The 26052-nt window shown below is 46.5% G+C and overlaps 11 protein-coding genes across 11 annotated transcripts; 5 read left to right on the top strand and 6 right to left on the bottom strand.

Moving 5' to 3' along the window:
* Positions 1-1293: 1293 nt before the first annotated feature.
* Positions 1294-3818, top strand: EDB93DRAFT_1252938 (cytochrome P450; the record flags this gene model as incomplete). Its single annotated transcript, XM_041453362.1, has 16 exons — positions 1294-1603; positions 1656-1756; positions 1816-1852; positions 1908-1967; positions 2021-2169; positions 2228-2426; positions 2473-2614; positions 2683-2722; positions 2776-2932; positions 2990-3014; positions 3065-3079; positions 3127-3234; positions 3290-3312; positions 3371-3486; positions 3542-3721; positions 3774-3818. 16 exons carry the CDS (start codon positions 1294-1296, stop codon positions 3816-3818), a joined length of 1707 nt encoding a protein of 568 aa, XP_041305080.1.
* An 857-nt stretch (positions 3819-4675) lies between these two features.
* On the top strand, positions 4676-7729 carry EDB93DRAFT_690564 (cytochrome P450). Its single transcript, XM_041457108.1, has 16 exons — positions 4676-4841; positions 4908-5286; positions 5339-5439; positions 5497-5533; positions 5589-5648; positions 5702-5850; positions 5908-6292; positions 6345-6400; positions 6454-6610; positions 6667-6691; positions 6742-6756; positions 6804-6878; positions 6934-6989; positions 7048-7163; positions 7219-7398; positions 7452-7729. The coding sequence occupies exons 2-16, from the start codon at positions 4977-4979 to the stop codon at positions 7494-7496; spliced, it is 1767 nt and encodes a 588-aa protein (XP_041305079.1). The 5' UTR covers positions 4676-4841; positions 4908-4976; the 3' UTR covers positions 7497-7729.
* A 104-nt stretch (positions 7730-7833) lies between these two features.
* Positions 7834-8613, bottom strand: EDB93DRAFT_1241927 (uncharacterized protein; the record flags this gene model as incomplete). Its single annotated transcript, XM_041451947.1, has 5 exons — positions 7834-8088; positions 8139-8253; positions 8306-8366; positions 8420-8522; positions 8575-8613. The coding sequence occupies 5 exons, from the start codon at positions 8611-8613 to the stop codon at positions 7834-7836; spliced, it is 573 nt and encodes a 190-aa protein (XP_041305078.1).
* Positions 8614-9379: 766 nt separating this feature from the next.
* EDB93DRAFT_1162557 (uncharacterized protein) lies at positions 9380-9839 on the bottom strand (the record flags this gene model as incomplete). The annotated part of the gene is made up of 1 exon (XM_041450082.1): positions 9380-9839. The coding sequence occupies exon 1, from the start codon at positions 9611-9613 to the stop codon at positions 9383-9385; it is 231 nt and encodes a 76-aa protein (XP_041305077.1). The 5' UTR covers positions 9614-9839.
* EDB93DRAFT_1162555 (methyltransferase domain-containing protein) lies at positions 9840-11903 on the top strand. The gene is made up of 8 exons (XM_041450081.1): positions 9840-9962; positions 10017-10369; positions 10422-10462; positions 10520-10651; positions 10707-10922; positions 10979-11190; positions 11243-11296; positions 11345-11903. The coding sequence occupies exons 2-8, from the start codon at positions 10128-10130 to the stop codon at positions 11423-11425; spliced, it is 978 nt and encodes a 325-aa protein (XP_041305076.1). The 5' UTR covers positions 9840-9962; positions 10017-10127; the 3' UTR covers positions 11426-11903.
* Position 11904: 1 nt separating this feature from the next.
* Positions 11905-14865, top strand: EDB93DRAFT_1330192 (uncharacterized protein). The gene is made up of 22 exons (XM_041455162.1): positions 11905-12042; positions 12097-12345; positions 12404-12437; positions 12498-12522; positions 12586-12639; positions 12692-12705; positions 12755-12783; positions 12839-12864; positions 12915-12958; positions 13011-13020; positions 13069-13086; positions 13135-13160; positions 13217-13242; positions 13294-13334; positions 13405-13429; positions 13481-13492; positions 13541-13556; positions 13606-13645; positions 13701-13804; positions 13858-13917; positions 13980-14128; positions 14192-14865. The coding sequence occupies exons 2-22, from the start codon at positions 12318-12320 to the stop codon at positions 14488-14490; spliced, it is 1080 nt and encodes a 359-aa protein (XP_041305075.1). The 5' UTR covers positions 11905-12042; positions 12097-12317; the 3' UTR covers positions 14491-14865.
* EDB93DRAFT_1338832 (uncharacterized protein) lies at positions 14841-16149 on the bottom strand. The gene is made up of 3 exons (XM_041455407.1): positions 15893-16149; positions 15413-15801; positions 14841-15344 (listed from the first exon to the last, which is right to left on the bottom strand). The coding sequence occupies exons 1-3, from the start codon at positions 16011-16013 to the stop codon at positions 15030-15032; spliced, it is 825 nt and encodes a 274-aa protein (XP_041305074.1). The 5' UTR covers positions 16014-16149; the 3' UTR covers positions 14841-15029.
* Positions 16150-16220: 71 nt separating this feature from the next.
* Positions 16221-17204, bottom strand: EDB93DRAFT_1162528 (uncharacterized protein). The gene is made up of 4 exons (XM_041450080.1): positions 16591-17204; positions 16524-16538; positions 16392-16477; positions 16221-16341 (listed from the first exon to the last, which is right to left on the bottom strand). Exons 1-4 carry the CDS (start codon positions 17031-17033, stop codon positions 16280-16282), a joined length of 606 nt encoding a protein of 201 aa, XP_041305073.1. The 5' UTR covers positions 17034-17204; the 3' UTR covers positions 16221-16279.
* A 1112-nt stretch (positions 17205-18316) lies between these two features.
* EDB93DRAFT_689593 (RTA1-domain-containing protein) lies at positions 18317-20085 on the bottom strand. The gene is made up of 11 exons (XM_041457107.1): positions 19929-20085; positions 19820-19875; positions 19743-19770; positions 19545-19689; positions 19375-19487; positions 19304-19326; positions 19168-19248; positions 19081-19120; positions 18858-19029; positions 18730-18800; positions 18317-18675 (listed from the first exon to the last, which is right to left on the bottom strand). Exons 1-11 carry the CDS (start codon positions 19990-19992, stop codon positions 18545-18547), a joined length of 924 nt encoding a protein of 307 aa, XP_041305072.1. The 5' UTR covers positions 19993-20085; the 3' UTR covers positions 18317-18544.
* A 777-nt stretch (positions 20086-20862) lies between these two features.
* EDB93DRAFT_689553 (uncharacterized protein) lies at positions 20863-21621 on the top strand. Its single transcript, XM_041457106.1, has one exon. The coding sequence runs from the start codon at positions 20910-20912 to the stop codon at positions 21411-21413; it is 504 nt and encodes a 167-aa protein (XP_041305071.1). The 5' UTR covers positions 20863-20909; the 3' UTR covers positions 21414-21621.
* A 436-nt stretch (positions 21622-22057) lies between these two features.
* EDB93DRAFT_689309 (ankyrin repeat-containing domain protein) lies at positions 22058-24090 on the bottom strand. Its single transcript, XM_041457104.1, has 7 exons — positions 23969-24090; positions 23754-23924; positions 23566-23673; positions 23393-23472; positions 22757-23342; positions 22191-22700; positions 22058-22135 (listed from the first exon to the last, which is right to left on the bottom strand). The coding sequence occupies exons 2-6, from the start codon at positions 23770-23772 to the stop codon at positions 22234-22236; spliced, it is 1260 nt and encodes a 419-aa protein (XP_041305070.1). The 5' UTR covers positions 23773-23924; positions 23969-24090; the 3' UTR covers positions 22058-22135; positions 22191-22233.
* Positions 24091-26052: the final 1962 nt, after the last annotated feature.

The raw sequence follows: 26052 nt of genomic DNA, 5'->3' as shown, positions 1-26052 counted from the left end.
AATCTTAGGAGACGGGCACCTGCAGCAGACTCTAAGGAGGTCAGACTCGATGGTGCTTTGCTGGACGCTTATGACATGGGCTTCACTTCTCTGTCAGTTCGTTAATGCTTGGTATCAAACTTTCCGCAAGAATTTCGTACTACTGGATTCTAGCTAGCTACACGCACAACTCTGCTTTTTGCGAGGCCGTACGGCGAACTGTGATGCAATAATCTCGCACGCTGTTATCATACCAACTGTTTCCCATCTATAGATGAAGATAAACCCATGCTTTAAAGTGTATAAATGCCCTGTGGACTTGCTGTAGTGCTAAAATGAGTTCTCGCTTTCTTCGGGGTGGATCTTAGAAGTTTGAGATCAGTACAAACAAGCAGGAAAAGAGGCGCCACTTGCCTGTATGAAAGCTTGTAATCCTAAGCTTGTCAATTCTTATACATAACCACTTGGCCTGTTGCATGATGACATATGACCCAATAGCTGGCGGTAATACTTGTCAGGGATATTCCATGTCCATTCAAGTCAAATAAATGAATCAGTTTGGCGGTCCTTGTTTAGGGTCAGTTGGAGGTTCGGCGTTAATCTGTCCGGAGAATCCGGGCGCTACCGACGGACATAAGGTGCTGCGGGTTCAGGACCATAGGATTGGGAGCACGGTCCGCCGCACTAGTTACTGATAGTCACCCTCGTACTTGAGTATACATATCTAGTAAATTGTAGATAATGTACTTACCTGAACTTGCGTAGAGCCTTGCTTGACTGCAGAGCTCCAGCCAATGTGACATGCTATTACCGTGACTTACAGTTACAGTCACATTTGCGTGACTACCGACTTCTAACTGCACTATGACCTCCCTGACGACCCTGGTCACTGATTTCTGCTCAAACCTTACCGCCCCTCAAATTTTCTATGCCCGGGACCTAAAGATAATGCCTGGCGACCTGCATCCGTCCTAGCGTTTGCGTAGACAGTGCAGGGGAGATCCGATTGTATTTCAAGCAAGGAACATTACATCCGAATCCTCTGAGAGTATTTGACAACTATATGTAATTCACATATGGTCAGGGAATGAAACCAACCTAGAAATAGAGATCTTTTCCCTATCCATGACTCGTGTATCGAGAGGCAACGGTTCATACGTGGCACAAGGAGAGAGAATTCAATTGTTTTGTAACTTGGTCTTAAACTATATAGCCTATATTCTGCTGACCCATCATGGCTCTTGTCCATCCTCCCTAGTCCGACCTGGATTTGAACTTGCCATCATCATCACTTGCCACCGCAAGTAAATCAATATGATTACACCAGGAATCTCTTTCCTTAGTCGCATAGTCGCATCGACAAGCTCTATATGCTTTGGCACTGTCTTCTTAGCGCGCTTGGCGACAAAGTCGGGTATATCCTTGCCACCATGGATTTTGCTACTGGGTGCGACCAGTAGTTTACCCATCGGGTTTGCATTGCGCATTCTGTACGTCGGCATTATGCGCCGCCGACAAGCTGCAAGGATGGGTGCCTGCCTTGCGTCCCCTCTTAGGGGCAAACGATTCGGTAATCTCGACATCATGCTCGCACTGGTCCATCAATTCAACAACGGTTATCCTGGTATAGCTATCTGTAAATTCTGCATGTTTTATTTTATATGAATTTTTTCCAGGTGATGGAATGGCAGAGATCGTTGCAGAGACAGGAACGTGCTTTAACTTTCGTGTCATGTTCGAGGACGCCATATTTACCGTGGAACCCAGCCACATCAAGGTATACAAATGTTTTTTTTTTCTCATCGAAGACACGGCACTGATACCGTTGGTTCCCAGACCATCTTAGTATCCGATTTTGAAAACTACGTCAAAGGTGATCAGTCGATCATATCCCCAGTGATTGGTGCCTTCTTAAACGTCTTGTACAGGGGATAAGTTTAAGAATTCGATGTCAAGTGTCCTCGGAACGGGTGTCTTCAATTCTGACGGTAAATGATCTTCTACTCGATTCCCGAGTGACTAATAGCACACTAAAAATAAGGTGAAATGTGGAAATTCCATCGTTCTATGACAAGGCCTTTCTTCAGCCATGACCGAATAAGTCACTTCAATATCTTTGATCTTCATGCAGAAAACGCCATTTCCCAGCTGAAAGCACGTTTCCGTTCTGGATATCCCGTCGACGTCCAGGTCAGCTTCATGTCAAATATATACTACTGTTATATCACACATTGACACAAAATCACAGGACTTGATGTCACGTTTCACGCTTGACTCCGCCACGGAATTTTTATTCGGAAATTGCGTGCATAGTCTTTCCGCAGGACTACCTTACCCGCATAACATTGCAACAACGGAAGCCCTTTCTAAGAAAGCAAAGATAGCTGAAGACTTTGCTCAGGCGTTTGCCGATGCACAGACAATTATTGCCCAGCGTCCCCTCAAAGGTTGGGTCTGGCCCGTTGTTTGAGATCTTCAAGGACGACACTACAGCACCTATGCGAACCGTGAACTCGTTCATTGATCCGATTTTGAAAGAGGCTATTGCCAAGAAGCAGTCGCATGCCAGTGGAGAAAAGAATCTTGATAACGAAGATGCGACATTACTGGACTATCTTGTACAGACGACTGACAGGTAGGACGCTAGCGCTCTTGCTTGTGGTGAAACTGATTTTTCTGAGAATAAGACCCCGTGGTACTAAGAGACGAGATCCTGAACATCCTGATCGCCGGAAGGGACACGGTAAATCTACTATTTGCGTTCGCTCGAATAATAGCTAATTACCATGTGCGTAGACTGCTGGGACGCTTACTGTTGCCCTGTATTTGCTTTCCACGCACCCGCATGTGATGACCCGCCTGAGAGAGGAGATCATGACAAAGGTTGGACCTACTGACAGGCCGACTTACGATCACATCCGTGATATGAAGTACCTTCGTGCTGTTATTAATGGTAGACTCGATTTTTGTGGCTTGTTTTGATTTGACCTCTGACATGTTCGCTTTTCAGAAACTATGAGGCTTTTTTCTCCTGTGTAAGCCATGTGAATCAGGAATCTTTGACCAGTCTAATTTCATTCTGCAGACCTTTCAATGTTCGGTACGCTCGACATCCTACATTCTTACGAAATACTCACATCGTGATAGCGAAAGTGTCAACGCATCCACTCTACCTGCAACCGGTCAATTGAATAAGCCAATATATGTCCCCCCAAAGACAAGGTACAGTAGTGGTTTTCTCTCAGAATTTCCAAAGTAACGCAGATAATGGGCTTAGTGTTAGCTACTGTGTTTTTCTAATGCATCGTAGAAAAGATCTTTGGGGCCCTGATGGTAAGCACGCCATTTTCTATTTCGGCTGATCTATCTGCACGCACTGTCATTTTGTCAGCTGATGAGTTCGATCCGGACCGCTTCCTCGATGAACGGCTGCATAAATATCTTACGCCTAAACCTTTCATCTTCCTCCCCTTCAACGCCGGCCCCCGCATCTGCCTTGGACAACAGGTGACTCTCCGCTCCCTATTCCTTACTTCGAAACTCCCCTGACCTCAGATCACAGTTTGCTTACAACGAGATGTCATTCATGCTCATCCGCCTCCTCCAATCCTTCTCTTCTCTCACTCTCCACCCCGAAGCGCAACCCCCAGGCACTCTTCCGCCCGCTGACTGGGCTCAAGCAGAAGGTCGTAAATCGCGCGAACAGTTCTGGCCGAAAGTACATTTGACGATCTATGCTCATGTACTGTGCTTTCCTCCTGCTTCGTTTATGCGTTAATAACTTGATTTATCAGGGCGGCCTATGGGTTCGCATGACTGAAGCTGAGAAGGCTGATTGAATGACATAATGGCATGTTGTGGAAGTGTACTACTAGTATTGCAATCGCAGACCTACATTCGAAATAATCTGTATTGTGATAAACTTTCTATCTCTCAAACTGTAGTTCTCTCGAATGCTGTCCTTTTCTTTCAATAGTGTGACCTGCGATGATTCGCAGAATCTTCATTGCATCATTGGTACCATGGATGTGTTGTATCGTAGTGTAATGTAAATATCGTCATGTAAATAGCAATCTCGCGTGTCCCACTTCTCACATAAAGAAAGACACCATTCAACTCCACATGCTAGTATCCATGCCTCATTCATCTGACGTCATCCTCCTTACCTGACAATGTTACGCTGGAGTCCCTAAGGGGTCCCACGGGCATAGCATAGCATAGGAGAGCTCAGCGGCTCGTTCCGAGGCTTAGTCAGCAGTCTTGGTTCGAGTCCAGCCACCTAGACAGGTCTCCTCCGTCGTATGTAGCATGGCGGTCCCAGCGCCCATGCATCGGATCGTGGAATGCCTTTTTTTTTAAAAAAAAAAACATATTTATTGTTCTTTAGAGTCGTGGACCCTATGTTGGACATAGCCCTTTTTGCGGGGGGCTTACTCCCGCTTATCTATCGTATGTACTAATATCTCAGGGCTAGTCTCACTTTTGGGCTCTACAAGAGCTTTTCGGCAGTTGGCAGTGTAACTGCGCCCTCGGAATGGATAGGTAGTGCTTACCAGATCAGTGTACTGCAGAGGCACTGACGACCCTGGTCACTATTTCTACTCAAACCTTATCGCTCCTCTTAAACTTTCTATGCCCTGGACCTCAAGATAATGCTCAGCGACCTGCATCCGTCCTAGCGTTTACGTAGACACTGAGACAGTGCAGGGGAGATCCGATTCTATCTCAGCCAGGGAACAAGTTACATCCATCCTCTTAACTATATATGTAATTCAGGGGACGGAATGAAACCAACCTATCTTTTCCCTGTCCACGACTCGTCATTGCTGTATCGAGAGGCAACGGTTCATACGTGGCACAAGGTGGGTGGAGAAATCAAATGTTTTGTAACTTGGTCTTATAGCCTAAAGTCTGCTGACCCATCATAGCTCTTGTCCATCCTCCCACCTGGATTCGAACTTGCCGTCATCATCACTTGCCACCGCAAGTAAATCAATATGATTACACCAGGAATCTCTTTCCTTGGTCGCATAGTCGTATCGACAGGCTCTATATGCTTTGGCACTGTCTTCTTAGCGCGCTTGGCGACAAAGTCGGGTATATCCTTGCCACCGTGGATTTTGCTACTAGGTGCGACCAGTAGTTTACCCATCGGGTTTGCATTGCGCATTCTGTACGTCAGCATTATGCGCCGCCGACAAGCTGCAAGGATGGGTGCCTGCCTTGCGTCCCCTCTTAGGGGCAAACAACTTGGTAACCTCGATATCATGCTCGCACTGGTCCATCAATTCAACAACGGTTATCCTGGTATAGCTATCTGTAAATTCTGCATGTTTTATTTTATATGAATTTTTTCCAGGTGATGGAATGGCAGAGATCGTTGCAGAGACAGGAACGTGCTTTAACTTTCGTGTCATGTTCGAGGACGTCATCTTTACCGTAGAACCCAGTCACATCAAGGTATGCAGATGGTTTTTTTTTCATCGAAGATACGTCACTGATACCATTGGTTTCCAGACCATCTTAGTATCCGATTTTGAAAACTACGTCAAAGGTGATCAGTCGATCATATCCCCAGTGATTGGTGCCTTCTTAAACATCCTGTACAGGGGATAAGTTTAAGAATTCGATGTCAAGTGTCCTCGGAACGGGTGTTTTCAATTCTGACGGTGAATGATCTTCTACTCGATTCCCGAGTGACTAACAACAATCTACAAATAAGGTGAAATGTGGAAATTTCATCGTTCTATGACAAGACCTTTCTTCAGCCATGACAGAATACGTCACTTCAATATCTTTGATCTTCATGCAGAAAACGCCATCTCCCAGATGAAAGCACGTTTCCGTTCTGGATATCCCGTCGACGTCCAGGTCAGCTTCATGTCAAATATATACTACTGTTGTGTCACACTTGACACAAAATCACAGGACTTGATGTCACGTTTCACGCTTGACTCTGCCACGGAATTTTTATTCGGAAATTGCGTGCATAGTCTTTCCGCAGGACTACCTTACCCGCATAACGTTGCAACAACGGAAGCCCTTACTAAGAAAACAAAGATAGCTGAAGACTTTGCTCAGGCGTTTGCCGATGCACAGACAATTGTTGCCCAGCGTTCCCTCAAAGGTTGGGTCTGGCCCTTGTTTGAGATCTTCAAGGACAACACCACAGCACCTATGCGAATCGTAAAATCGTTCATTGATCCGATCTTGAAAGAGGCTATTGCCAAGAAGCAGTCGCATGCCAGTGGAGAAAAGAATCTTGATAACGAAGATGCGACATTATTGGACCATCTTGTACAGACGACGACAGGTAGGACGCTAGCGCTCTCGCTTGTGGTGAAACTGATTTTTCTGACAATAAGACCCCGTGGTACTAAGAGACGAGATCCTGAACATCCTGATCGCCGGAAGGGACACGGTAAATATCCTATTTGCGTTCGCTCGAATAATAGCTAATTACCATGTGCGTAGACTGCTTCGACGCTTACTGTTGCCCTGTATTTGCTTTCCACGCACCCGCATGTGACGACCCGCCTGAGAGAGGAGATCATGACAAAGGTTGGACCTACTGACAGGCCGACTTACGATCACATCCGTGATATGAAGTACCTTCGTGCTGTTATTAATGGTATACTCGATTTTCTGGCTTGTGTTGATCTGACCTCTGACATGTTCGCTTTTCAGAAACTTTGAGGCTTTTTTCTCCTGTGTAAGCCATGTGAATCAGGAATCTTTGACCAGTCTAATTTCGTTCCCCAGACCTTTCAATGTTCGGTACGCTCGACATCCTACATCCTTACGAAATACTCACATCGTGATAGCGAAAGTGTCAACGCATCCACTCTACCTGCAACCGGTCACTTGAATAAGCCAATATATGTCCCCCCAAAGACAAGGTACAGTAGTGGTTTTCTCTCAGAATTTCCAAAGTAACGCAGATAATGGGCTTAGTGTTAGCTACTGTGTTTTTCTAATGCATCGTAGAAAAGATCTTTGGGGCCCTGATGGTACACACGCCATTTCCTGTTTCGATTGATCTATCTGCACTCACTGCCGTTTTGTCAGCTGATGAGTTCGATCCGGACCGCTTCCTCGATGAACGGCTGCATAAATATCTTACGCCTAAACCTTTCATCTTCCTCCCCTTCAACGCCGGCCCTCGCATCTGTCTTGGGCAACAGGTGACACGCCACTTCCTATTACTTACTTCGACACTCCCCTGACCTCAGATCACAGTTTGCTTACAACGAGATGTCATTCATGCTCATCCGCCTCCTCCAATCCTTCTCTTCTCTCACTCTCCATCTAGAAGCGCAACCCCCAGGCACTCTTCCGCCCGCTGACTGGGCTCAAGCAGAAGGTCGTAAATCACGCGAACAGTTCTGGCCGAAAGTACATTTGACGATCTATGCTCATGTACTGTGCTTTCCTCCTACTTCGTTTATGCGTCAATAACTTGATTTAATCAGGGCGGCCTATGGGTTCGCATGACTGAAGCTGAGAAGGCTGATTGAATGACATAATGGCATGTTGTGGAAGTGTACTACTAGTATTGCAATCGCAGACCTACATTCGAAATAATCTGTATTGTGATAAACTTTCTATCTCTCAAACTGTAGTTCTCTCGAATGCTGTCCTTTTCTTTCAATAGTGTGACCTGCGATGATTCGCAGAATCTTCATTGCATCATTGGTACCATGGATGTGTTGTATCGTAGTGTAATGTAAATATCGTCATGTAAATAGCAGTCTCGCGTGTCCCACTTCTCCCCACATAAAAGAAAGACTCCACTTTACGCCATTCAACTCCACATGCTAGTATCCATGCCTCGTGCATCCGATGTCATGCTTCTTACCTGACAATGTTACGCATAGACAGGTCTCCTCCGTAGTTTGTAGCACGGCGGTCCCAGCGCCCATGCATTGGATCGTGGAATGCCTTATTGGCAATCGCAAACAGTAATGACATCACGAAGAGGGCTAAGACCAGGAGCCAGCCCAGCCAAGCGAATGCAAGCAGCGCAGTGAGGATCCTACACGTGCTGTACACCCAGCAGGAAGAAAGGTTACCCCAGAAGACGTCGACGTCAGGTGGGTTGCTGGTGTGCTGCGCCACAGTGTGAGTGTCATCATAAGACAGTGGGTGTAATGACGTACTGTGGCAACGGCAGCGCCGACGAGCCAAAGGAGGAAAAGGACAAACAAGCCAACCAGCTCTGCGGTGAAGCTGTTCATCCTACGATGCTCATGTCTGCCGTGGATGGTCCGGGCACTGATGCGAGTGGAGTTAAACTTGGAGGAAATGCAGTGGATGTTATACATACATAAACAGGGACCAGAACATGGTGATGATGGATGTTACGATCAGTTCAATCACGATGTGGTCTTGATGAGCTTGAGTCAGGGATTGGGCAACTGCATCGTCGCGATAAACGTACCGTAAAATCGGACGCCTCCGTTCAGAGGATCGCGTGGTGACAAGTGTGAGGTATAGTGCAGCCTTACTGCGCACAGCGACATAAGGACGACTGAAAAGATAAACTGGACACTGGAATCAACATCTTGAAAGACATGCTGTGGACTCGCGACTTACCAGGAGGACGTATACGAAGACTCGTACGAAGTGGATCATGGCGGTGGTGTGCAAAGGATGGCTTGATGAGGTGTGTTTGCAGATAGGCGGGACTTTATATGTACGACAAGGGTAGGCACGAGGTAGCGGTCTTCTCTCTCACCTAAATGAAACACATGCGGCATGTTTCCATTCCCGCTGCCGATAAATTACAAATAAGGAGTGGGGCCTTGCGTAATGTGCTTGAAGGAGTGCGTGGCGATTCGGAGACATGGTGTGAACAAAAACGAGACTCCAGCGAACCTACTGAGGAGCGGTGAATACTTCACCATTGTCAAATCCATGGAGAGCGGGCTATGTTTGATCGCTGGACACGCCAATAGAGTTACCAGACGCAATGAGTTAAGAGCTGTGCTTCTCGGAGGTGCTTGTCACGTTCATTCGCCTCGAGGCCTTCCAATAGTGGCCTCGTTGAGGTCATGCGCCGTTTCACGTGGATTGGCAATTGTCATCGTTTGCGTAATTGGTTCCAGCGATCGCAATGAAATGTGTTGTGGATATCAGGTTAGTTGTGAAACCGTTGAAGTTCTAGTGAAACGGTGATCTGCTGAAGAGCAACATTAATTCAATCTGTTTGCTCTCCATGACGGAAAGATCAGAGTAAACCTCAAATTGACTGGCAGTCGTTGGCAATGCAGTGGTTAATTGCAAATATAACGGCCCGGATAGAAGCTCAAGAACGAAGCATCATGTGCTGGAGCTGGGCCTGCCGCTGTAGAAGACTTGAGATAAAATTGCATCAAAGATGAATTCACTGAATGTAAACCTTTCATGCGTTACGACTCCTTTCTTCAAGTTTCTTCTCTTGCACAAGTAAACGATCTTCTCGCACCTTCAATTCTCCCTCTCGAATGTTCAGATCTTCTTCTCGGAACTTTAAATCCTCTTTACGCAGCCTCAGACCCTCTTCTATCGTTGTCAGACCCTCCTCTCGTGCTATCACCTGATCCTCCCTGAGTCCCAACATCTTCTCAGCTACTTTTAGCCTCTCCTTAAGCATTTGGCTTTCGCTGTCAGATACATCACCTTGATTTTTCGGGTTTTGCTGTACATATCACATGTCAACGAGAATATATAGGCACACTGTATGAACGTACCAATTCCTTCAAAGGAGCTTCAGTAACACGAGCGTAAATGGTTTCCTGATCACTGTTGAGGGACATGGTGACAAAGTTAGTGAGCAAGCAGAAGAAGGGTTGTTCCTGATCTGATCTAAGCCTGGCCAAACCCATTTTGAATGTTGTCGTAATCTAAGTGGGAGATTTCGTTGCCACGTCGCTCGTGAAAACAGCGGTCTGCGTGCTAACTTCAAAATATCCTACAGCGAGCTACAAGTTTCTGTAGCCTGTGTGAGTTTTATTAACAATCTTGAAGAGATATTAACTGATTGCATGTACATTCAGTGCTAGCCGCGCGTTGGTACACGACTCTTACTGTTTATCATTATTCCCCGCATATCACTCACGCCGGCGCATACCCCTTCATTACTGACTGCCTAATTACCAACATTCGTCATGCCTGTAGTCTGGCAGAGACATCCTCGATATTTCCTCCTCGTGGCTTTGGTTCTGACATCAACTTTCATTCTACTAAGTCCGTACGGATCTCCGCTCTCCACTGACTCGTATGCTGCCTATATCCGTGACAATACACTTCCAGCACGACTCGAGCGAGCAGAGAGGGTCTATCAGAAAGTAATAGCTGGTCGCAAGAACCTAATACAGAGATATGGTCCAAGCTCTCGCGACATTGTCATGTACGTCCAACTGGCTCACTAGTTCTATTGTGGAGGGCTGAAGATGTTTCAGGTTCCCACCGGATAAAGATCCATGGCCAGCATACACTGTTTGTGAGTTTGGTCGACGAAGATTTCCATTTGCCATTAGGCATTTACCAACATTCCCAGGGAGCTTCTTTCCTCCGTCTTTTGACTGTCCGCACGAACTAGAGCGCATAGGTGCACTAGGGGATGGCGGAAAGTGGACATGTGGCATATCCCGACTGGAGCATAAACCTGACTGTATCATATACACGTTCGGTGTGCCTATTCATTTCATGTCATTTCGGACTAGCACTCATTTGCACCTGCATAGGTATGAACTATGAAACGACATTCGAGGCAGAACTCCTCGAACGGACGCGGCATTGTCAAGTCTGGGGATATGACTATCGCTCTAACTCGTTTGGATCCCACATCAAGCACAACTACCGCACACATTTCTTTTCATGGGGTCTTGCTAACGTTGATTCTCACGAGTCGCATAACAATCCTAAGCTATATACTCTCAAAACGCTGCTTGAGATGAACAGTTCGTATGCACTTTTATCTACATTCTATTTCTTGCTAATAAAATATTCTGATCAGGGCATGACCATATTGATTTACTCAAAATCGACATAGAAGGTTGGGAGTTCGAAACACTCTCACAGATCATTCAGCCGTACATCTCGTCCGGGGAACCATTACCATTCGGACAGCTTATAGTCGAAATTCACGCCTGGGACAAGAAATTTGAGAATTTCTTGCCTTGGTGGGAGATGCTAGAGCAAGCTGGACTGAGACCATTTATGAATGAGGTGTGTACTAGATTTTCGCACCGCATATTCCATCCAACATCGTACTATTCAGATAAACCTCGTATACCAGAACTACAATCGAGGAAAAGACACGGATCTCGCGGAGGTTTGTTGTGCTTCGATGTTCCTGTATATGAATTGACCAGCCCCGTAGTATTCCTTTATCAACATCAAAGGAAACAACATCTTCATCTCGGACCCACAAGGTGCTCCTGGGTATTCGGATGTTACATAGGTATTCCGCTGATTGCACCTTGGGATAAACACCACAAGGCAGAAACTGTATGGCGTGGATATATGACGACATAGTGGATAGTCATTGGTCAATTTTGTGTGAATACGCACACTATGGATATACGCATATATTAATGATGAAGTACATGTTCCAGGTCCAGTGTAAGACAAGCGCTGTGGTGTTCCTTACATCTAAAGAAAGGTACTGACCACAGCAAATATTGGCGAATTCCACGCGTGTCTATTACGTTCTTGCTGTAGCTGTCAGGCTTTCTCCGGGCATCGCTTCCTCCGTCCGAATCATTCCGAGCGACAAGTCGTGTTTTAAACTCAGAAACTACATAGGTCTGCAGGCTTACATAATATTCGGCCGAGGTGGTGTCTGGGATTTCGAAGCTTATCAAGGGATTAAATTGATTTCCTGGGGGGTCAAAGTCGCTAAAGGTTATTTAACAGTTTAACTTTCTATTCACACGCGGTGTCTATTCCATTTATGATGGTGTACACTGCTGTCCTGACTCGCTCATCGATTCTGGAGATCAAAACAGCTGATTTTTCGGCGCCCGCACAAGAAATGCATAGCCATTAGTCAAGTCCGACATTCAAAACCAATTTGAGGTGAGGACGATGAGAGGAAATGTCAACAGCGACCCTTATTTACTAATAGTCGAGGGCGTTTTGGGCGCCAAAATGATAGTCTAGTCCAGCCGGACAGGGCTGGACCCCCGTGAAATTCGCGCCAAAAAGTTTTAAAATGAACAAGTTCCTCGGGCCTTCCCCATCTTGTTTACTTGATTTGTTGGGACCTGAGACCCCATACCATAAATGCCGGGCATACAGCCTCTTCAAAACGTTTCCTTCTTCATCTCTCTATACACTGATTGTTTGCTACTATGTCGGTGGACATTCATGATACATTTGGTGAGTATCTTGTTCGCGTCTTTGTCCCTACTATAAGCGCAGTTGACCTTTCTTTTAGGCGCAGGGTTCATCGGGGGTATGGTGACTGCCATGTACGTCAAGAATCCGTCCTCTTCCGCCAGGACTTGACAGTGTGATTGCATAAATTGTAGCTTGTATGGCATCACGACTCTGCAAGTATGTCGTATCTTGTCTGTTGAAGGTGGTAGCACTTGCTGATTATCTGCGAACCCCTGCAAGACATACTTGTATTATGTGTATTATCCCACTGACCCTAACAACCTGAAAGTATTGGTACGTTGTGTTTAGTTTATGCTGGATTTTGACTTTTTATGAAACGTGATAGGTTGCATTCATCTGGTAATATTCTTTGCGTTTGGTGGATTATGCTTCCCTAATTGCTTTGTAGGGTCATCGACACTTTACACATCTCCTTTAGTGAGTGGTGGATTGGCGTCTAATTTGACAATTTACTCAATTAATCCCATTCAAGTGTGTCATGCTCTGTATTACTACCTTGTGGGTATTGACAATCAGATAAACGTCTTGACAGTTTTAATTCAGTATAGGTAACGAGTTTTGGTAACCCGGATAACCTTGGAACTGGAGTTTGGTATGTACTTCCCGAAGACCGCAATGATTCATTGCTGAGTCGTGCATCCTAGGTCACTTTTCGTGAGTGCTTAGCGTTGTGCAATTCGACATCTAACACAGGAATTAAAGGCCTCGCTTGGTCTAAATGCAAGTATTTTTTATCTGAGAGTCTTGTTGAAGCTAAGATGGAAGTAGCTTTGCATGGCTGTGCTCGTACAAACGTGCGTGCGCTTTCGATCAGTGATTTGTGGATTTGTATCCTGAATGTCTTTGTTAGATATTTTACTTTTCAAATATCCTGCCGTAAGCGTTTCATTTCAGTTGATTGGCTTGTCTTGAATCCTTTTGGGGTAGTAACCCGCTCCAATATCCGATGGTGGTTGACATCCTTCATTGTAAGTTAAAGCTCTCGGCTCTCGGGTTTATAGCGGTTTAATACTGAATGTGGTGTCTCGCCATCTCAAGATGTTGTTCGTTGTCGCACACTTTGGTAAGATTCCGTATATGACTCGTCTAGGCAGCTCATTGATCGGAGACCCAGCCTTTGGACTGGGTAGGCTTCCTTTTCCCATGCCACTCACAATACGCTGAGCCGACGTAGAGACAGTCATCCTCATGTTAGTGTTCTCTATTTAATCTGTATCAAAAAGTAACGAATCCACTTAGGTTCATCAAGCAGAAGTTCAGTGCGCTTTCGGAGATCACTGTACGTTGAAATACGAAATACTAGTTTGGCTGGGTGTCCTACTGACAGTTTCCAGCTCTATGCCGCTACGCCTTTCGCTATCGCGGCTGTTTTGTCTGATCTCTTCATTGCTGCTTCATTGTGCATTCTTCTGCACGGCAATCGCAGTCCTGTTGTCCAGTAGGTCCCAGTCCCGCATTGCTAGCATCACCAAGATTGATGTTGACCACCAGGACCAACGCACTCGTTAATACGTTGATCGTATACGCCATCAATCGTTGTCTACTGACTTCGTATGTATCTTATCTGATAGACATGGGTGATGTTAATTACCACCTTGTTTCTTATCTTCTAGAGTCGTTGCCGTGGCTGAAGTTATTGCAGTAAGTTTAGGCGAACGAGGCAGATCAATACCTTTTGAAATTGATATTCCTTTTTTTGTGCAGTTTTCTGTCAGCCCAGATAGTCTGTGGTTCATCGCAATAGATTTCGTCATCGGAAAGCGTGAGTGCAGATCCATGTATCTCGGGTGATGACGCGTACAGTCCTCACCCTTTTATTCTACAGTATATGCCAATTCCCTTCTTGCATCCTTAAATAGCCGAAGCGCCTTGCGAGCGCGCAGCCACACTCACAACGACAGCACTAGTTTCCGTGTCAACACCATCAATCTAACCGGCCTACAGTCCTCAAGCGACAACGAAGGCACGCAGAGTAAAACAACCACCAGCACTGTCTCCGCTCGTGTCCGTGTAAAATCAATTCCAGGTGGAGATATCGACGAGCTTGATGTGAGTTCGTGCTTCTTCGGTTTATCTCATCAATTAACGACGGAAATGAAGACGGGTACCTTGCGCGAAGTCTGATCTGATGTTTGTGTTTTGCTGTGTGTCGGCTGTTCATGATTGTAATATTATATATATCCTTCCCTGCCGACCTAACCCCATGGGCTAGCCTAGAGCGTTTCGTACTTTTGCCATCATTATTATTCACTCATTTTCATCATGTTCACATCAATCTGACTACTCTCTACTATCATGTTCATCACAAATTGTATCTTACTGCATGAGGTGTTTTGCCAGATCGGTGTCGTACAGCTTCATGAATCCTACCCACTAATCATCAGTGTACCTTGGGAGCGATAACCTCTGGCACCGAGGCAGCGAACCAGAGAATACAAATTGAAGTCAAAGTTGGGCGTACATATTGTGTAGGTATGCAGTCTCGAACTCTGAAATATTAAACGCTGGTTATCTTGGAAAAGGAAACAGTTGGGAGAGGGAGCAAAAGTCTCCGCACCAATTCCAACTTAGGTTTACACCATCCAAGGCACCGGCTGGGTGATTCTGACCAGTGGCGACGGAGGGCACCGATAGGAGCCTGTCATGACTTCCGCAAGCCTTCATCAACGCGGTGAGCGATGGCGTGTATGAAGAGATATACTGCTGCCCTTTGCCATGTACTCGCCAGCAGCATGCAACGGCAAGAAATTGAAGAGGAAGGTCAGGTACCACCATATCCGGGAACTTCCTAGTGCAAATCCGCCCAGATTCTCGACCACTGAGCCGACAACGTCCTTCCACAACCTTATCAAAGCTTTTATGAGCGCTATTTGGTTCCCTTTAGGACCGGTCTCTTTGTTAACTGCCTTTCGGAGTGCTAGTACCAATTTGACGAGTTTCCGCAAATCGCTAGGGAGTTGAATGCTAGTGGGAGGTTGCTGGTGCGGGATGATAATGGCATCGTAGGACGATCTACTTGCGATGAGCACTGTGATGGGTCCCTCACGAGCTGCATCTCGCAGATCAGAGAAGAAAGGGGGAAGTAGGAAGTCTTCTGGGTCTCTTCTACAGTTCTATTCCAGTCCTCCACTAGACGTCTGTACCGGGTATGCCATATCGACTCTTGGTGTCCCTTCTGTATGGCTCGCAAAAGGTTTATCAAGAAGGGACCTGAGGTCTCTTTCTTCATCAGAGTCATTGCATGATCGCCGCGAGTCAAGAGGCTAACAAGAAGCGTGCGAAGTCGGGTCATTTGGGTCCAGATAATGGTCCTTCCTTGTTCTAACAGCTCGACAGTGCAATACACGTCACCGCTACGAACAGCGCATGATGCAGCATCTGCGGCAACTGTACTTGGGAATTCCTTCATGGCATCATGACGAGAAGATACCGAAGCTGTCACGGACAGGTAAGCGTCCACAAGTTGTATAGAAGTTGCATAAGCCTCCAGGGCAGTACTATGTCTGTATTGATCAGCACGGCGAACCCAGAGCAGACTTGCCCGCAGGCGGGATAGCAAGCCTCCAGAGAGAACATGCCTTGAAATGATGCATGGCGGCATTCAAACTGCCTGTAATACCGCCCGTGTCAGTGGTAAAGTACTGCATTTTGATCAGAAAGTTGTTGTTCCACCGTCATGAATAATGAAGTACAAGCAGATACGACTTCCTCCTGCTTTGGCTGAAAGATTATGGCTGTTGAGGCATACACGCTGAACCGAACTTCATAAAATGGCTCGCACGGCCTGAAGTCTTTCTCAATACCTGCAGGACAGACGAGGGTAAGGACGACTTGCAGATGAATGCGCTCGTGCCACCCAACGACAGCCTGGTCTACGTTTACAGATTTATTGCTTGTCTGGTATTCAGCACCATCAGCCTTGACCACCGCATGGGATCCCTTGGAGACCAAGAGTGAGATCAGTCGCGCGAATGGCTTGAAGGACATCATCAATGCGAGCTGAGTGAAGATAGATATCAACATACCAACGATGACGACTCGTACTTTACTAAGGTGACTGAGGTGTATCTCTCCCGGGTCCTGGATATCCTCTGGGTAGCTTGGCTCCTCACTAAACATTGTCAGGCATTTAGACGATCGGTACTTCATACACTTACTAATCCTCTTTTTGCCTGAAAATGCGAAATCAAATTCATACACATGGTATACAACACAACGGCTTACGACCGTGGACGCTTTGAACTCTTCGTCTCGTTGTCGTTATCGTTGCCTGATGACCTACGATTTATTTTCTCCCTTTCGAGGGTTCCGAGTCGACATTGGTGGCAGAATCCACTACTCAAGGAGTTGTAGAAGTTTTTGCGACGATACATCTGATGAGCTTGGAGACTTGAAGGTGACACGACGACGACGGGCCATTGAGAATAAGATGTGTGATGAAGGTTACGAAACACCGCAGTACCTGTACGGTAAAGTGCTGAAGGATTATAAAGAAGAGAACCACAGCATGTATATGGCATTCGCGCTATGCAGCAGGACAGAAACGACTCGCGGAATATCGAGCCACCCACAGGCCTGGGCTTCAGAATTGTACAGCAGAGGCATGTTCTACTAGGGTGTGACATTGATTCGAACAGCCGAAACGATGCTGGAGAAGAGCAGGGCATTCCTTTGACTGGCCATCCTACTGCTGTTAGACAATATTATGTTGCGCGAGAAGAACTGATAGGAACTTATAATTGAACTTGTTTTGCTGCAAGGAGTCATCATGTCAAAAATGTTGAGGCGACCCATAGTGGCCCATTAGTGAACCGAAGAGTCGTTGATATGGTGGGGCCCATCATAAAAATTGCTCAGGTCAGACATTACCATGCATGATACTAATAGACGTCTTATGTGGTGTGGATGCCGGGCGCCGAGGGCCCATAAGTAGGTGCTGCAATACCAAGTCTTGTGCATGTACAGCAACAGCATTAGAACATTATATGTAATTTATACACCAATGAAAAGTATCTCGAAGATAGATTACCTATGCAAGTGGAGACTCGATCAAATTCTTGCATGATGGATCCTGGAGGACCGCGATGGGAAGTTGGAACTGATCTTTTTGCAAAGCTGCGTAAGATTAATCAAAGATCTGACGCCACGCCCCAAACACATGAACACTCACCGCCGCACGGATGGTAATGGCACAGCATCGAGTGATGCTGATGGCATTATACTCAAGCACTGCCTCTCTGACGTACTCATTTTTCGGCGCTGGAGGGTTTGTTGCCGCACAAGGTTCGCAAGGGCATTGCTCGACTTCCTGAGAACGTCTGTCATACAAGCCACGCAGATGTGGTGCCTGCCGAAAGAGACTAGACTGAATCTCGGATCGGGACAGTCTCTCGAGCTCGGAGTTAAAGGTCTTCGATAGTAAGGGACATCTACAAGTGTATCGGAGGTCGAACATGGCCAAGGACGACTGTAGTAAGTGGAGGAATACAACGCATCAGCAATCTCCGCACCATACAAAGGCGCATCACAGCAATGGCCAGATCATTGCCTGTGAGCGAAACGAGATGGGAGAATAGGTGATTTTTGAAAATTTCATGTAAACGTTATCGATGCAGACACATAACGAAACGCCATCAAATAGAACAGAAACTGAATGGAAGTGAGTGTCCGACGTTGGCAGGAAACTCCGAAACGACCCGTAGTACTGTAATGCATCAGAAAATAAATCCCACTCAGAGGCTAAAATTGAGATGTGTGAAACGAGAGAAAACTGGTGTGTGTGAGCTGACGTAAATATTTTCCGCGGCGCTACATAGACTCGTGATCAGTCCTATGGGGCAAGCCGCTGCGTACGTACAGCTGGTGCCTGCATGAATTTAACCGACAAAACCTCTTCCCACTAAAGGGTGTCGGGGATATCGCTTATTAGGCAGGCCTCAGCCAATCGGATGTGATTATACAATGTTTTAGACACGTTCACTCGCCGGGCCGCAGACATGGGGACGTTCACTGACTTCTGCGAACCTTCGGCGACCGAACACTGCGTGGAAAGTGCGAATGACTATATAGGAATCTAGGATATCAACATTTCAGGGACGGATCTGCAGAGCAGGGTATAAACGGTACATCACGTCAAACTACGTAGCAACAAGTGAAACTAGCTATGTCGCAAAAAGAATCAAAATACATAACTTAGATTGACTTTGTCTTCGTCTGGCAGTGAAGTGTCAACAGACTTCAGATATATACCTGGGTGAATAACGTTGAGAGTATACATAGCAACGACGACGAAACCCCCATCGAGCCAGTCTGTTGTCGATCAGTATTCTGTCGGCAACACGTGAAGATAATGCCACGACGTACTGAAGTAGGACTCGGTCGAAATCACCGTCCCAGACCACCCATCGGCGAGCTCCACTGTGCGGTACACGGATCTAAGGACGAAATTAGTACATTGTAACTGTTGATAAGAATATGTCCAGAGCACTAACCGAATGATAATGCAGATGGTGCAGAAGCCGAGTGCGTAAATCATGCATTGCACATCTTTACTCATAGAACGTTGACCTTTCCCAAATTTAATGACCTGGCGGCGGAAGGGTGCATTGTATTTCCGACGCAAGAAAAATTCGGCCGCCAAACCGAGATAGACCCATATAGCAACTAGAGAGCGGAGGGAATGAGAGAAGTGCTATAGGGCCACGTATCACTCACAAAGCTGAGCAGAAATCCCTCCTAACATAATGTTCCCGCCCTGTCTGCATGCAGTAAATGTCACAAGGTACGACAAGTGGCGCCTACCAGCGTGGGGCTTTTGTACTCATTCACGGCTTCTGCAGCGAATACGCTTCCAACAGCTTGTATGGTCAAGCATATAGTATCCTGCATGAACCGGAAAATATGAAGTATCGGCATCACTTGTATGTGAGGTACTCACCAATGAGAAAAAAACTATGATATCTGCGCCAAATTAGTAACTTGAAGCCAGTATATCGAAGTAACACCAACACATATTTGGGGTCAGACGACTGAACTGGGGCCCAAAATGAATGGTTATTCTGCCAAAGATAATAAAGTAAGCTGCAACTAGTGGAGTGGGTGCTAAGATAGTGCCGAAGAGCCTGCAGCGAAAATGTTCGAGTGTGAATACAAGCGATTCGTTCTCGATGAAAACTCACTGCATCTCAAAAGGCCTCAAAAGCTCGGGACTTTGGCTTGACCATAACCTGCAACTCCATCCGAATATTTCCAGAATGCCCGCAAAGGTCACTGTAGGAATCATCCACCAGAGTTTATATCTGAGCGCCTGGCCCATATGTATGGCTGGAAGTGTCACAATATCAGGACTGTGCGCCGTCAAGAGTAGAAATTCATACCGGTCGAGATACTATAAGCCGTCAAAAACTAAGGAAAATATGAGAGGAGTATAGGATGTCCAATTAAGATGACTCACAAAAATGCAGACCCACTCTGTAGGGACATAATTGTATGGGCTCTCACTGGCCTGTTCTGTTGACCACACTTGTTCATAGATGTCACAGCACAATAATACTGCGGCTCACGAGTCGTGTAGAGTATAGATCTGATGACCATCGTGACAGAAAAATTGCTCGCGTCAGTGGGCATCGATGGTTGAACAATGGGGCTTTAAGCAAAACCAGCTCCATTAATTTGGACCGCAAAGGATTTCAAATTAGTATTCTGGCTTTGCTAATGATATGGCTGCAGGGTCGCTGATACATCGATGAGCTGTCATGGTGAGCTAAGATAAGAGGATAAATAATAAAGTGAGTAAACTTTTACTCGTTTTAGATGCCGCAGGCAGCAGGAGTACCATTTGATTTGATGTTAACCTGCGGACGAGCACATGACACCCCCTCATACATAAGTCTATTGTGTCTCTGTTGTTTAGCAACTGTTACAACTCTTTTGGGAAATGATAACAGTCACGGTGTAGCAAATGCAGGAGCACGGCTCAATGCAACCCGCGTGTAACTTATGGTGCGCGACACCGTGTCATATCAGTGATCACTGCCAAGATCATGTAGGACATACCTCGGCCTTCCAAGCACAAATTCAATGATCATTGCTATGCAACTCACTTGGAAAATAGCTTCCTATATATCAATGGGGTAAAAACGTGCTTTGTACACAATCAGCACTTACATGTATGGTATGATTGTCATCTCAACCCCGTGCTGCACCACCTGACGAACAGGTCAATGTGACTCAGGCCGCGCGGCTGATCGTACGACAATACGATCCGTGGAGCTCATTAATGTTTATGAAATTGATTGAGAGAATATTTAATTATGCGGATGATTAATGTCAGGTGGATATGGAGTAATGGACAGCGCTCGAATAATCAGCATAATTGCGATAATTGCCAGCAAGAACTCAGAACTCCACCAAGGGAAGTTAGGTCACACAGTGATTGTCACAAGGGCCTACGCTCGTAATCGCGGAGTTTCAACAATGCGAGCGCGGGGGATGCTACTTGCCTAGGTACAATTATCTGCATCAACTTGTATCATATATCATTCATGCATGGCGCGTTTACGATGTACCCGAACTCAGCTATAAAGCCCCATCAGTCTACAGCTAAGCAGCTTGAAGTCCTTGCCGTGCACAACTGCAGAAGACGACGACGAACTTCTCGACCTCGCTCTCGCAGCCCCGCAGATCATAGACGGAAATCGCGAAGCAAGAAACGGAAATACACATCTGGTGGGCCTCTAGGGTATGTATTTTCGATGGCCATTGGGAACGTCCACGTGAATCCATCATCCATGGCTGTCGGCATTGTACTTCGAGCCCAAGTTCGAGCTGCGTCGTTCAATGTGCCGCCTGAGCATATTCTAATCTCAGCGCTCGCTGGTGTGCATCGGAAATCGAATAAAACACTTGATCTCAATCACAACACATCTTATTTCTCGCGTTATCAATCTGTCACTCATAAATTCCTCGAAAAAATAAAATGGGGGCGGAATAAAAGGGAATTGAGTGGGGCTATCATGCTCAGCATCATTAGCAATGCTATCATTTAGCGAACTGACCTTTGCAAATTAATATCAGGAACTCTGACACTATCGGAAACTCCCCGGCTTATCTGCACGTTTCCCTCGATGTCAACTGGTCGCTTCCTGAAGAGAGCTGATTGGTTGGCACTCTTTGACCAGGGCGGTCGTCTCTGATCGTGTAGGTTACGATGTAGATCATGCGTGCACGCTCTTAACCGCAGGTACCGAATTCTGGGTACTTCATTTTCGGTTGTTCCATTCGTGGATCACGACATCGTAGATGTATGCGCTCCGCGGCTACCACGTAAGGCGCAAGCGGCTAAGTCGCATGCAATGTTACGCTAAGCTCGGCGTTCAAACGTTCATTCCCCACATGCACGATGTCGCAGTGCACCCGGATCATGCGATAGTGCCATTGCCCGCCTAACACATCGTATGCGCCATTACCAAGGAGAAAGACTCAGTAAGCTAGGAGCCCATAACTTGAAGTCCTCCGTGTTCATATTCACGTACCGTTGACCAAAACTGGTTGTGGGAGAATATATCCTGAGCATGGTTACACCCACAGTTTTAGCCTTCGTTGACACTGTCACTATCGGAAGATTTGGCATATTCGATTGATGAATTTGAGTTAATGTACAAGTTATTTTGTGTTATCTACTCGCCCTTGTGTTATTTTGGTGACGAGTGTGATTATCTTTGCAATAAGTAGAATCGATCATTTTGTGGCGTGACGAGAACAATTGTTCCTGCTCATGAGATCAGTAAGCGACAGTTACCACTTGAGAAGTAGGCGATTCTCACCAAACAATAGAGAATTGCGCTAGCAGAGAATATTGAAAGCTGCCTAGAACGGCTGCTCCGCTAAAGTTTCAGAAATCTTGACAACCAGCTCATCGCGAGTTCGCAGTTCTGCGGCAAAATAGGCCTTGACCCCTCCGACACCCCTGGATTTCACCACGCGGACGATATCATCATACGCGTTCGTATTTCCAGCTCGTTCAACAGTACACATGAAATCTTTCTTTTTGCTATATATGAGCAAACTGCCCAGTCCCATTGATGTCGCAGTCGGAGAGAACGGATCAACAGGCACTTGCACCTTGATGATCATGGACCTCTGATCAAAGGACATCTGGGCACGAGGAGTGTTTTTAGGCGGCTTGGACTTGGAACTCGAGAGGCCGAGGGCTTCGCGAGTGAAATCAGCATGTGATATTGCAGACGAGAAGCTGCCGTAGGTTGGCTTCAGTGTGACCGTGGTTGACGTGGAGAATGGCTGGCACAATGGTTTATGGGTTTTCCAATGCATACCTGGTACAACTCGTGAGTGAGAAAAACGCCTGGACATGGTAGTAGGGGTCTCTTACGCTGGCAGTCAGATGAGCAATATCGGACTGTGTGACATCGTGCACACTGCTTCAAGCCTCTCCCTTTCTTCTTACAGTACTCGCATTCCTTCTCTTCCCATAGTGCTTTCTCCCCTGATCGTTTCCTTTCCCACCGGCGAACCGCAGCTGTGACTTGGGGACCAAACACAACACACAAAGCACGGGGAGAATCACCATTTCCGTCCTTGATGTCCAGATCAGCGTTGTGCTCCATCAGCAAATCTAGGATCTGTATGTCTTGTCCCTGGAATGGAAAGAAGAGAGGGACTTCACCATAACGGTTTTGAACATTCGGGTTAGCTCCGCCTTCGAGAAGTGCCCTGGCGAGTTCAAAATGCCCAAGCGGAGGAGTACATGCATGGTGGAGGGCTGTGTGACCGGATATATCCGGCAAATCCGGGGGTGCACCGTATTGAAGGAGATAGTTGATAACGTCAAGATGCTTAAGAGAATTTGGAGTGGCTCCTTTGATTCGCTGTGCGCCGAGAACGGTAAATGAAAGAAAACCAATTTTGAAAGGCGTTTCAGCTCCTGTTATATCCGGCGCAACCCCTCCGCTGACTGCCTTGACCGGAGAATCAGTATTTCAGCCATGACATGGAGATAGAGACGAACAGCTTTGACGTCTTGAATTTGCCCAGTCATGCATGCGAATGCGAATGGTGAAAGTTTATTGATATCCAGTTCGCCGAATTCTGCATGCTCAGCGTTAGTGTTGTTCTCAGGCAGGCTGCCAGTAGAGAACATATGACAGGTATAAACTGTCAATCAAAATCCGAGGAACTCACGTGTCTGAAACATGGCCCTAAGTTTCTCGCTACCCATTTTAATGCTAATATAGCCTTGTTGACTGAGGATAACCTCCATTTCCGCCGTCACTTTGAGCCCGCCATGACCTGGCGTGTCGTGATTTATCAAATTATCATGATGCTGGTGAGAACATATCTTGAGAATCTGTTGAGAGCAGTATTCTCACCTTGTTCCATATCAACCATATCTCCGTTCAGTTGAAAGTAGTGCACAAAAGGTCGCCGACACTTTGACCTCGGAGCAGCTCACTGGCAAGCGAACTGGATGTGGACATTTACGTAAACCATTGGGGCCGTCTTGACTCTGCATGTGCAACAACTTTTACACATCACCGTCACTAGTATGATTCAGCCTATAGCCCCGGCCCTATGAAATAGTCACCCAACAGCGAAAGTAAGCACTTAGGGTCGAGTTTGTGGTGTGGTATTTTGATGGTAGCCCTGCATTGACTCAGCCGGCGGGCGCACTGGCAGGCACATTTTGAAGTGCTTCTTTTGTCCCTCACTCTCATGAACTCTGAATCTATCCCATGGCGAGGCTTAAGTATTTTCCTCTATCACTGGTCGTCCGTCACTAGCGTGGCCTCCGAGTCTTGCTCCACGGATACTCTATCTCACTCGTGACCACGGCGGGCCCCAATGTCTTTTCAGGTTGTCTCTCCGCCGCTACAAGGACACTTAGCTCGCACCTCTAAAATGGTTGCACGACACTCACATGCTATGTAACATTCCCCATGGTCATGGAATACTGGTACTACGTGCGCCGGCCGTGACGGTTCTCTCCCGCAGCAACATGGTCTAATCTCGAGTAGTCCATTGGCTTGTCGATGTTTGTCAGCTTCGGCACCGAATTTTGTGGCTCAAACAACCAATGGCCTCTGGCTTTATTCATGCTCTACGTCATACGCCTAGAGCATGCAGACTTGCGGAGGTCCCACCTAGGTGCGAATTTTTGCAATTTTCGACGAGCGACCGCCGGATGCGGGACGCCTGGCAACATGCGCGGCACCCTCTTATCGTTTAATCCCAACAATACTTTTGTCATTGACATGGTTGCAATGGAGAGTTGTCGACCAATCACATTAGTTCGGATGTACGACATTTCAGGGTCATTAGGGAGATTTCTGCAATATTGTGGCGCCATATGGCCGCGGCAGGTAACAATTTTTATATTCAAAGTGGGGCCATTCTCTCTTTCTGATAGGCAAATGAAATTTGTAGAACCCTAGGGTCAAGAGCGAGATGTAGCAAAACTACCCTTGTTGCCGCATCATCTTTCAGTCGCACCTAGCTGTGATGTACAAGACAAAAATGGGTCAACCTATTTTGGCCACCGTTTATTTTTGGCATGATAGTAGCCGAGTTCATTACGCAAGATTACGCAAGCTCTCTTTAGGCGTGCCAATTGAGTTTGATGTCCTCTGTGCCCTGGGACACACTCGCTGATACTCGCGACGGTAGAGACGACAATGCCATATTTTCCAACTGTCACTGACCGACAGCCGAACGCTTAGATTCAATTGTATCTCTAGTCGTATCATGACTTAGACGAAGTCTGAAAGGAAGATGAGTCGGTCGCATTCACTTATGACATATATAAATGCACCTATCTCATCCCAGCCGCATCTAAGCTTGTCGACGATGAATCGGACCGCTGTGGGACACCTGTCATGACATCAGGATAAATTTGCATCTGCGCGGGCAGACCGGCGCACGAGACTCTGTACAGACGTTGGCCTCCTCACTTATGCGTTGGGCGGCAGTCTTAGAGATGCATGACGAACCAAGCGGTAGCAGCGCCTAATTCGTTGCCCCGGCTTGTTTTTTTGGAACGCTTACTTCCTCACAGTGAACTTCGACATGTTCTCATGTCCCTTTTTCCAAATGCTGGTTGCGGGGCCAGTGTGCCATTCGACCGGATGAATTATATCACCTAAATTCCTATCCGCAGCCTTAGGCCAGCTACCCATTCATCCTAAATATTCACCTGAAGTGAACTTAATTACCATACCCCTGTTGCGGAAGTCTATTTCAAGTTTCCCTCGGAGCTTGAGGTGAAGAACTTAATCCTTTTCTGGCGCGGCAAAAGCTGTTTCTCGCAAGAAATGTCTAGCATTCTATTACAGTCCCAGTCTCAAAATATGGACTCGGTTTTCATGTGTCGCGCAGAAATATCCCGTTGAACCAGTCTACTAGTCACCAAGTATTAGTAAAACCGGCGCACTGTGAATCAAATTCCCACGTCAACTGTACATTCGACTTCCTGCTCCGAGTCGGTCAACCTATAGTGACATTTCACCATTCGGGTTGTTCGATGAGTCTCAGCCCGGTAAATCTATCTCAGATGAAACCATGGATTGCGCCAGTTCAGCCATATGGCTAATATCATTGCAGTGTCGACTTCCTTCAGAAATGCTACCGTTTTGATAGCAAGTCAGAAGACACGTCGTTCGTTCGAGCACCTTT

This window comes from Suillus bovinus (assembly GCF_016758785.1).
Source record: "Suillus bovinus strain UH-Sbo-P2 chromosome Unknown EDB93scaffold_52, whole genome shotgun sequence".
NCBI classification, from domain to species: domain Eukaryota; kingdom Fungi; phylum Basidiomycota; class Agaricomycetes; order Boletales; family Suillaceae; genus Suillus; species Suillus bovinus.
The sequence above is the reverse complement of the archived record's forward strand: the minus strand, read 5'-3'. Positions and strand labels throughout refer to the sequence as shown.